This window comes from Crocodylus siamensis, chromosome 3 (assembly GCF_052110815.1).
Source record: "Crocodylus siamensis isolate JL-2025a chromosome 3, ASM5211081v1, whole genome shotgun sequence".
NCBI lineage: Eukaryota > Metazoa > Chordata > Crocodylia > Crocodylidae > Crocodylus > Crocodylus siamensis.
Genome location: NC_143397.1, coordinates 235,995,006 through 236,005,909, shown reverse-complemented (window position 1 = coordinate 236,005,909; position 10,904 = coordinate 235,995,006). Strand labels below are relative to the sequence as shown.

Here is a 10,904-nt window from a genome sequence, read left to right as displayed (position 1 = left end):
CCTACTCCCAATCTCCTTGGCTGCAGCTCCCCTGGCACTACAGGCTGTGCTGAGCCACTCCACCCTGCCCTGTGTCACCACCTGGGACAGGGGCAAGAAGTGAAAGCCAGAGAAGAGGGATCCTAGAGACCCTGGAGCCAGAGCAATCAGGGAAGCAGGAGCCAGGAGAAGCCTGGGCTCTGCAGATTAACCCCTAGCAGCATGCAGCCCACAGGCCACCAGTTTGCTAGTCCTCCTTTCAAACAATTTGACTCAAATTAAATGGTGACGTGCTTGGGCCCCTGTGCTGTTTTACTTGGAGGCAGGGTGTAAATCTCTTAAGATAGTGCTTTTTCCCATTCTAATTTGGCATGAAAATGGCAACAGCAAATGCTCTGACAAGCTGTCTGGCTTGTTGAGCAAACCAGGTGCTCAAGGTCATCTCAAACAGGAGTTGCTTTCAAAGGCAGAGTGCATCATTGTTTGAAGTTGTAATATTGTGCCTTCTTCAGATGGTAGAGATGGTCTCTAACATTGGAAAAGAGAGCATTGATCTGGGAGCAGGAAGGCCTGGATTCTGGTGCATTTGCTAAACCTCCTGGGTACAAAAAATCATGGACTAGATATAAACGAACTATAAACATTGAATTTATGACACATTATAACCTGCCTAACATCTGACTCCCCAGGTACCTCTCCACTATTTACCTGCTATATTCACTGCCCCCTCCCCAACCCACCCCACCAATGCGTCTCTCACTCACTGACTCCTCAATTTCCATCTTCACTGCCTTGTTTTCTTGCATGCAGACCAGCCTCTGGTTTCTTTACTATTCATTCCATCCAGGAAGAGCACACACCATGTGCAGATGCTTCCTCAGCCTGACAAAGGGTATTTATACCTGAAAGCTTGCAAAGAAGAATTTTTCCAACTATCTGAGTTGATCTAATAAAAGATATCAGATTTATCCGAAGAAACTTGTCTTGCTAAACCTATGGCTTTCCAGTGTAAAATGCATTAACAACCATGGCAGCAGGGAGCAAACAAACTCCTTTCCATGGAAATATCCCCAACTGGAGTACAGACACATGCTGCCTCTCACTTGCTCCTAGGGGTGCTTATGCATTTTACATTGAACAGCCATTGGGTTAAAATAAATCAGTAAGACTCCTAGCAGCTGAGACTGGAACCCAGGACTCACTACTCCCATGAGAGTACAAGAACCAACAGGCTTCAGTCCCCCTTCCTCTTGCCTGCTCTCATTCTAGTCCCATGAAACTTGCTTCCCCAGTGGGCCAAGGTCAACGGAAGGGTAGAGGCTTTTTGCTTCCTCCCTCCTCCCCTGAACACTGATGTTCAGGGCAAGCTACAAGAGCATAAAACATGGGTCTGATCCCATGAGCTGGGGAGTGGGGGGAGGTGGCAGGAAGGAGGGACTATAACCCAGGCCTCCCACTTCCTGAGTTAGTGCTGTAATAATCAGGCATTGGAGCAAAGGGAGTTCAAAAGTTTCCAAGTTCAAAAATGAACAAGGGGTGCTGTGCTCCATCTCAAACTCAGGTACTTTGAGGACTGCTTGTCTAAAAATGATAAAACACCTAATGTGCTGCTCTGTAATAGAAACTAAAGCACCAAGGTGGCAAGTTATGACAACCCTGTGCCCACCCATATCCAGGTCCTCCTCTACCAGGGGCTTGAAGGCTTGTAACAGGTTGCTTTCCCCAGTGCCATCTTCCGTGTTATCCGTGCCCTATGTGGGGCACCCTTGAAGTCCCCCTTAAGGTTTCTTATGTCCCGTTCTTTACTCGCCTGCCATGTCTTGATGGAAATTATTATTGATGTTCTTGAAAACAGGAGACTGCCTATTGTATTTCATATGTTGGGGTCTTCTGCCTCCATAGGCCTTGACCCCGGTCTTTCTGTATCTAAGCCTCCCTGTCTAAACCCACCAAACAAGGTACGACACGGAGGCTCTAGCCATCTTTCCTGCTCTAATCTGGAGCCTGGCCTAGAGGTCTAGCCACCAACCCCATAGCCGGGGTGATGGCGCAAGTTCAAAGGCCAGGGGAGGGATTTGCTTAGTCCCACAAAAAAACCCAAAATAAAATTGTACCACAAGTGCACCAGACTTCCCTGGCCTTTTAGGATTGTGGCTTCAGGTGCCAGGTTCCGTGCACCCCCAAAATGCCACACCCCCACTGACACCAGGGTTTATGTACCTCCAAAAGCCACACCCTTGCTGGCACTGGGGTTTACATACCCCCAAAAGCCACGCCCTTGCTGGCACCAGGTTCTGTACCCCAAAAGCCACGCCCTCGCTGGCACCAGGTTCTGTACCCCAAAATGAGGCCACCTCCTTCCCGTAATAGCCTCCCCCAAACCACCGGGTGTTCAATAACCAAAAGAAATATGACTGCTGTCTCTCAGAGCTTCTGTAGTTCCCTCTTCCAGCCTTTGGACAGCTCACCAAGCCTCTCATGGAGCTCTGGGTTACACTCCTGGCCCTTACTGCTGCTCTTCCCAGGGTTTTTATAGTTCTGGCCTGCCCCTTCCGGTCAGCTTAATCCCCTCCTTACCAGCATTCCATGCCCAAAAAGTTCTGGCCTTAAAGGGGCAGACCCATCTTCTAGTAACAAGGCTAGGGTTCCCTGTTACAAGGCCATATACAGCCCAGAGGCCGCCAGTTGGACAGCCCTGGGCTCACTCAACATGCCTCCCTGCTCAGCATCTAGGCACAGTTACTAGATTGTCTTTGGGAGGCACCTGGGATTCCTATATAATGGCTGCATATACAAAACATGCTGACTGTGCAGTTTATTACTTGTATAAACAAGTACTAAATGACTGTGCAGTAACCCAAGTTACTGTGCAGCAGCGCCAACAAATGGCTTTGTGACGCTGACTGTAATAGCCCAAGACTACTGCTCAGTAGTGTACCTTCATGCGGTTTCTGCCATGTGATGCTAATGAGCAGTAGTCTCAGGCTAGTGTGCAGTCAGCATCTCATGCGGACATGGCCAATAAGTAGCAATATCTGAAGACTTAACCCTTTCAAGACATGACAGTGCCCAACTGGAGACACCTGTAGGGTCAACTTGGATCCAGCTTGTTCTGAAACACACAACTGCACTTATAAATGCAAGAAATTTAACTCTGACTTCATACTTCACCATGGGAAAAATCTTTGAGCACTGGATTTCATATTATTACTGTCTTTTTTTCTCATGGCATGAATGAACAAGTTAAGAGGTACAAAAAACAACACATGTCCTCACAGTGTTTGTTTTCCAAGGATGGGTATTACTTTTTTTCATAAAAATATGGTTCAGTATAAACACATAGTTATTTTCATATTATTTTTGTGCAAAACGAATCTTTACAAAAACTCAAGCAACACTGAAGTCCTGCATGGTTTATAAGGACAGCTTTATGCTTCTGCACACTGTTGCACTGGCTGCAGTTTAGTCCAGCTTCGTTTTCTTTTTCGTTTCTTCTTTGCAGCAGGAGGCTGCTTAGTCTCTTGCACTTTTTTCTTCTTCTTCAGGCAGCTGAGGGGATTGGGACCACCCACTCTCTTACGTTTTCTTTTTTCCTTTTCTTCCTTTCCTAGTCCCTCTTTCTCTTTGAGTTGTTTAAGACTTTGTTTCTGGTGCTCTGGAACAAGCTGATTTGCTTGCACTGCTTGAATAAATGCCAGAGATTTTGGAGACGGTTTGTCAAGTACTATAGTGTTCTGAATAATAAAGAGCAGAGGAACTCCAGGCTTTTTCTTCACTTTTTTTGCCAAATCTTGGTCCTGTCAAATCAAAATGCACAGTCAACAATTTGTGATTAACTTTTCTTTTAGAAATGATTGCACTACAATTGCAAATATTATTCAAAGAGCTGAATTTTATAAAAGATGTCTATTAACTTAGTAGCTAGTAAATCTGAATAGGGGCCTGTCTATGATAAACCAATTTCTGCATGCCCATCTTCTGTATTACCCCTCAGGCAAATGAAATATATACTTCCTCTTTTTGTACATGTGGGGAAGGAGAGGAGAGGGAAATAAACTAAATCTATGAAAGTGTCAAATGTCATCATGGAAGATGCCCTTAAAAATGATAGTGAAACACTTTTTATGCAATGCAAAATATTCAAGAGATTGAAGTCTGTACAACAAAAAAAAATTGCAGTAACCCTGAATTCACTTTCTGATTGAAAAGTTTAACTAAAAAGTTTATTCTAAATTTCCAGTGTAGCATTTTAATCGAAACTGCAGCCTGGTAAACAAATATAAGCAGCTTGTGATGAATGTTCAGAGTGAGGGCACTTACAATATTTTTGTTCCCATTCATCATGCAGGAAATCGTATTCAGTGATACTTTTAAGGCTGCAATTCTGTTTCAAACTGAAATTTCCCCACTTTGTAATCTGATAGTCGTCACATGTTGTATACATGCAGATCTTATACACTTAATTCCAACAAGTCACTCAGATCTTGTGTTTATTAGGAATAAAAAAACCCAACCATTTTAAAATAAAATTCAGTTATGTTTCCTAGGAGTATTTACCTGTGTAGCAATAAAATAGTGATGTGGATTGCCATCCTGAATCATGGATAGAAGACATGCCGAACCACTTACTGGATCTTTGAAGTGAGAACAGTGTCGAACCTGAAATCGTTGGGCAATTAATTTTGCTCCATATAGTTCCTTCCCTAGTGATTCTAATTCTTTTAGAACACATCTAAAAAAAGCAAAAATAAGACAAAATTATAGAGGGAAAAATCCCTAATTTTATTCCTCATATTAAACTCTCTATAAAACTGCAAAGAGGTTTCAAATATTGAATTTTTAACCATGTTTGATTAGAGATAAACACTACCTGGTCAGACTATGTCCATTTTACAGGGCACATAAATATGAGTTAAAGTACAGCTTTTCTTAGCATTTCAACAAAATTTCTAAACGAGACGAATAACAACATTTGAAATATTAAGTAACCTGGATCAATTCAATGGCAATCCCAAATCTTTGAGACTACTTCAGTAAGACTTGTAATTAAGTGAAAAAAACCTTTGCAAATGTAATTACAGCTATTATGAAGAAAATCCAACTTCTTCACTGTAACCCAGGGGTAGGAAAATGCGGCCTGGGGGCTGGATGTGGCCCACCAGGCCATTCTATCTGGCCTGCAGGGCCCTTAAAAAATTTAGAAAAGTAGTATTTATCTGCCCTGGGCTGCCTGTCATGCGGCCCTTGATGGCTTGCCAAAACTCAGTAAGCGGCCCTCTGCCCAAAATAACTGCCCACCCCTGCTGTAACCTGTTTGAGTAAAAGGTTTTCTATATAAAATCATAGGGTTGGTAGGTACCTCCAGGATCATTTGATCTAACCCCATGCCACTCCTAAAGTTCATAGACTTCACCTAGCACACAGATTAGCTTTAAAAAGATTACACAATTAAATAAACCTCCCCCACGAATAAAGCAACTGGTGTAAATGCATAATAATACCTGTATGTAGTGTTAATTTAGGACTGAATATATGTGACTACTAACATGCTGAGATTCCATATTTGAATTATGTGAAAAAAAAAAACACAGCAGGAACTACAACAGCTGATGTGCAATTCATTTGCATTTTAGTGGTTCTGTCTCAGAGAGTGTTGTACCCAACAGTGCCTGTGAAATTTAAAATAGCAGGTGCTAAACATAGAAGTTCTCAGAGATTTATATACTAAAGGGGTCTTTTGGTGAACACATTTCATGGCACTGTAAAACAGGATAACCCAGCAGGATTTAGGACAGGTTTAGAGTCTTCCCATTCAGACACCACACATATTGACATGGATATACATGAAGAGATTAATTAACCTCTTTGAAGAAAAATGCCACCTGAATCATTCTTAAACCAATGTTCCAGTGACGACCCACTCAATTATACCATTAGGGAAGTGCAAGTCCTTTTGTTCTATCTTGCACCCTAAAAATTCACTACCCAACCAGAAGATTAAAAAGGATTGCAACTGTGTCATGTGATGGAATAATTCAGAAATTAGGCAACAAGATTGGAAAAAAAGGTTAATAAAAAATATATTAATTTACAAAACAGGAAGCAGTACGTAACATACAGAAAATACTTTTGTCAAAAAAAAAATTGAAGAGCAATATCTTCCCAGAGGATATGATTAATAAAAGAAGCAATACCCACGTTGAAGAATCAGTAGATTTCAATGTTATAGACTTGTGAGACTAGACGAAAGAATCTATCAAAAATGTATACCAAATCACTTATTAGGAAGCGTTTTTCCAAGAATGATGAAAAACATCCAGATGAAGGCATGAAATATTCAAGACTAATCCTTCTACCCAGTGGGTGCATCTAAACAAGACGCTTAACTGCACAGTAGTATAGTTTACTGCACAGTAAGGATGTGCATCTACATGTGCACATGCTTACTACACAGTAAACCTTGCTAATTGCAAGTAAATTTGCTACCTGCAAATGCAAGTAGCAAATTTATTTTAGATTAGTAACAGTGCAGTAGCACTTGTGTAGATGCCTGACCGGAAGCAAGTCTGCTCCTGGCCAGCTGTCCACTGGGGGCAGGAGATTTCTCCCTGAGGCAGGTTCCACAACTGAAGCCTGGGTGGGGATTATGTCCCCTTATCCCAGCAGCAGGGAGCTCCAAGCCCCCACTCTGCCATTGCAATGGGATAGCTGGGAGATCAGGGTCTCCCAGTGCTGGCGCTGGGAGCTGCCTGCTGGCAGGGGCTGGGGAGCCTATTCCCCGCCCATCTACATACTTGCAGAACTGAGTGGGGAACAAGCTCCCAGCCTGTTCTGCACTCATGTCGCTGAGTGGGGAACAGGTTCTCCAGCTTCAGTCCCATATGTGGAGCACAGGCTGGGAACTGTCCTGGTCAAGGGCAGGTTCCAGCTCCAAGCCCTGATCAAGGCACAGGCCTTAGAAAGAACTGCAGGGATGGAATAGGTCCCAGCCCCCTGCCCTGATCTGCCAGTGGGGCAGCCAGCAGCAAGCCCTACCAGCAGATGGGGCAGAGGGCTAAAACCTGCCTCTCCTCTGCAGCTCTTCCCAAGTCCCCAGGCTCTGATCCAGGGAGCTGGTGCCAGGAGCTTCCTACTGATGTGGCAGGGGGACACTGTCTCCACCCTGGAAGCAAGCACCCTCCTGGGGCAATGTGTAATGTCCCAGCTACTGGCCAGGAGACAGCTGTCTCCTGGCCCAGTGCTCCCTGCCAGCCCCTGGACTATCACCCATGGGGAGCCCAGAGCTCCCCCTAGTGGAAGCAGAAGCCCATTGCAGGGCCCCAGGAAGTGGGAGCAATTTGTTGCCATTAGCAGCAAATCTATTCTCACTTCCCTGCACCTGTAGATGCTTGCTTGGAAGCGTTTACTCATGAGTAAACTGATCCTGGATCAAATGCACATGTAGACACACCTGGTATGTTACTAAGACTGAGGCTGGCCTGCGCTACTTGACTTTTCACTGGGCATATCTACACATGCAATTAACATGACTGAATAAACTGTGGAGCAATTTGTGCTGCAGTAAACTGAGCCAGGGAGGAACAGTGGAGGCCAGGGCTGCTCATGCCATGCTCTGCCCCCCTGCAGCAGTCAGAGGGAGATCCAGGCTCCACCCATAGGTGCCCAGGTGCCAGTCCCAGGCTGGCAGAAGGTACAAGGATCAGCCTCAGGCTCCAGCTGACAGTGGCAGTGTGGCCTGGAATCTGGGGGCAGCCCTAGGCTGGCAGGGCCCAGGGCGAGGCGGCTTTGGAAACAGACTGCTGTGTTGGATGGTGAAGAAGCTGGCTGAGCCACGAGACTCTTGTAGCTGCTGAGCCATGTGGCTAGACAGTAATGTGGCTCCCTGCTGGCTGGGCTGACCAGGTGCAATTTATGCCAGAGTCAGCATTTACACATACTTTGCTGTGTAGTAAATAATTCTGCAGTAGGATAGTACTTTCATTTACAAGTACTAGCCTGCTGCAGAGTTAATTAGTTTCCTGTGGCCTACCAGGGCCACATGTGTAGATGTGTGATGTTTACTGTGGAGCAATTAGGCAGCTCTGCAGTAAACTTCTCATGCAGATGTGCCCATTGCTATTTTTCTTCTGTGAAGCAAATGTAAAGGTTAGCACATACATGCATCAGAATTGGTATTAGTTTTTTGTGTCTGCAGTTCAATCTGCTCTCAAAGTAAAGGATTATTTTTTGAAGCAGCTGCTCAAGATTGAAACCAAAGATGGGTTAGGAAAGGCAGCAACAATCGAAATGGAGCCTCCCTTTGTGCAATATTTTCTTCTTCCACAAAGTAGCTCTATTTGTTTTTTTAAAATCACCCAAGTTCCTGCACTTACACCTCAGCTCCACATCTTGCAGAGAAGTAAAAGCAATGGAGCTTGAGCTCTTTATAATGTCACAGTAATATCTGTCCCTTCGCTGGACAAATTTCAAGAGACTCTGCTTTGGAAGCACCTATAAAATAATCAGGAAGACCAAGATTGAACATGATGGGGAAATATGTTTACAACATGAATCCTCTGCTACAATTCAGAGTTTTATTTTTCAAAGCAAGATAGCAATATTTTCCTCAAGGACTCAAAAGGAACAAGCTTATGAACTCAGAATTTAGAACAGGAGCGTCAAACATACAGCCCGTGGGTCAGATCCAGCCTATGGAGCTGTTTGATCTGGACCGCAGGGCTCTGGCTTGACCCCACATGCTGACCCAGCTCTGCGTACAGCACATGGTGCATGGGCTGGCCCCTGCAGCCTGGACCCCCTGTTCTGAGTGCAGTGCCAGTTCAGGTCCTACACATGCACCAAGCTCCAAGGCTGGCACACGCTGCACAAGGCTTGACTCACCATGTGTGCTGCATGCAGTACAGAGGACTAGCACAGGACATGCACTCCATGAAGCACTATGCCAAACCCAGAGCCACCTTGCAGGGCTGGTCAGTGGGGTGCTGCACAAAGCGTGCACTGCCTGTGGCAGGCAGGCTGAACTGGGCACTGCATGTTTAACACCCGTGACTTAGAACATCTGGGAAGCCTAGTCAGATTTCAGCTGTGCTTTCAACATCAGGGGGGTGCTGCTGTAACCAGGCCCATCATACATTTGACTGGAGTACAAATGGATCCACCCTTCTACACTTTCTGCAGATCTGTGCTGTTTTTTCTGGTAGAGCACTAAGTGCCTCATGGCACTACAGCTATTTACCTAGATGGCTCCTGACAGCAGCAGTGTCTCTGCACGCCAGCCAGTCAGTATTTTCCATTTGCTGTTGCCATGAATGAGAAGGGCCAGAAGTCAGGCCCAAAATATGAAACACGTGACTAAGTGTTTCACCCCAAGAAACTGTGAACAATGGGTAGTCACCAGCCTGAACCATCATAACTTGCTTAGAAAGAAATGATGTTTGGAGTAGATTTGGTCTTCAGAGCTTCGGCTATTGCAGGATGGCACATCAGTGTTAGGCTGTGACCTTGAACCTGGGGCTTCAGCCTGCGTGGCACAGCCCCTCAACCCAGTCTGCCACCTCCTTAGCAGAACACTGAGGTGGACACAAGGGGCCAGAACCCCCCAGCTAGGCCCAGCACCCCCCAGCTAGGCCCAGCCACCTGCCCACTCAGCAGACCCCTCACTGGCTACCCTTTCCTACTTACATCCCTGACCTGGAAAAAGTATCCAAGTAACAAGGCTCAACCTTGCACCCAGGCTGCTGCACCCTTGGCTTGTGCTGCTACTGACTGATGGAGTCCTCAGATCCCAGATCCAGCAAACATCCTGACCTCGCTCTGCCTGACCCTCCACATCAGTGTTTCTCAACCTGTGGGTTGTGCCCCAAAAGTGGGTCGCAAGAATATCTGAAAGGGTCGTGAGCAAGTGCCAGAAAAGCGCAGGTTTCCCTGTGCAGGTTGGCAGCGTTTCAGCCTGCGAGGGGCTGCTCAGGGCAGTCAGCAGGCAGGGTCGTGGGAACAGCCCGGCAGCTGGATGAAGGTAGGTGTATGGGGAGTGGGGGTTGGAGGGCCGGGGCTTGGGGGCTGCTGGGGTGGGAGGAGGGCGGGGGAAGGTGGCCGGGTGCCGAGGCTGCGGCAGGGCCGGTGGGGAGAGGCACCAGCAGGACGGGGGGGTGGGGGGGTGAGTTGGGACATCGACGCCAGAGCACACGTGGGGCAAGCCGCCCCGCCCCCTGCAGACAGGGCGGGGATGACGTTGGTGGGAGCGCCCCGCCCCGCCCCGCCCCGCGCTCACCGCGTGGTGCAGAGCTGCGCGGCGCCCCCCAGGTAGCCGGGCAGCTGCTCGCGGATCTGGATCTTGTTGCGCAGCGCGGCCTGGCAGAAGGTGCCGTCCAGCAGCAACTGGAAGGGTTCCCGGACCTGGAAGTTGTACTTGTAGAAGCTCATGTGCTTCTTGGCGTGCTTCTGCCGCGTGATCTTCATGGCGGCGGCGCAGGGCCGGCCTCACCCGGAAGCGAAAGCCCCGCTCGCCCGGAAGGAGAACCCGGCCCCTGGCGTCCTCCCGCGTGCGCAACAGCGCCGGCTCGGCGAAAGGGCGGGGCTTGAGTCGGGGGCGGGGCCTGTCCGCTGGCGCGCATGCGCTGAGGGCAGGCGTCGAAGCGCGGTCTCCGTCATGCGCCCGACAGCGTTGCGGGTTCTGCGTCACAGTGCACTCCCTCTGACAGCCAATCGCGCGGGGGGCGTGGCGCACCCTGCCTTTGCCCCTGCTCGCTGGGCAGGGACCAGTGGCGCAGTTATTGCACGTGTTCAAGCACTAATTACAGCTGGTCAGCTCTTTTTTTGTAGCTGGGCAGTCACTTTTATAGCATGATGGTGGCTTAATGCAGCCTAGGTTTACTGCACCCATCACAATCATTGTGAATAATACTGAATGCTTAATTGCATAATAG

General features: G+C 47.4%; 1 protein-coding gene across 1 annotated transcript; it reads right to left on the bottom strand.

Moving 5' to 3' along the window:
* Positions 1-3,259: 3,259 nt before the first annotated feature.
* UTP23 (UTP23 small subunit processome component) lies at positions 3,260-10,503 on the bottom strand. The gene is made up of 3 exons (XM_090040537.1): positions 10,250-10,503; positions 4,537-4,711; positions 3,260-3,776 (listed from the first exon to the last, which is right to left on the bottom strand). Exons 1-3 carry the CDS (start codon positions 10,435-10,437, stop codon positions 3,408-3,410), a joined length of 732 nt encoding a protein of 243 aa, XP_089896663.1. The 5' UTR covers positions 10,438-10,503; the 3' UTR covers positions 3,260-3,407.
* Between the last annotated feature and the right edge of the window lie 401 nt (positions 10,504-10,904).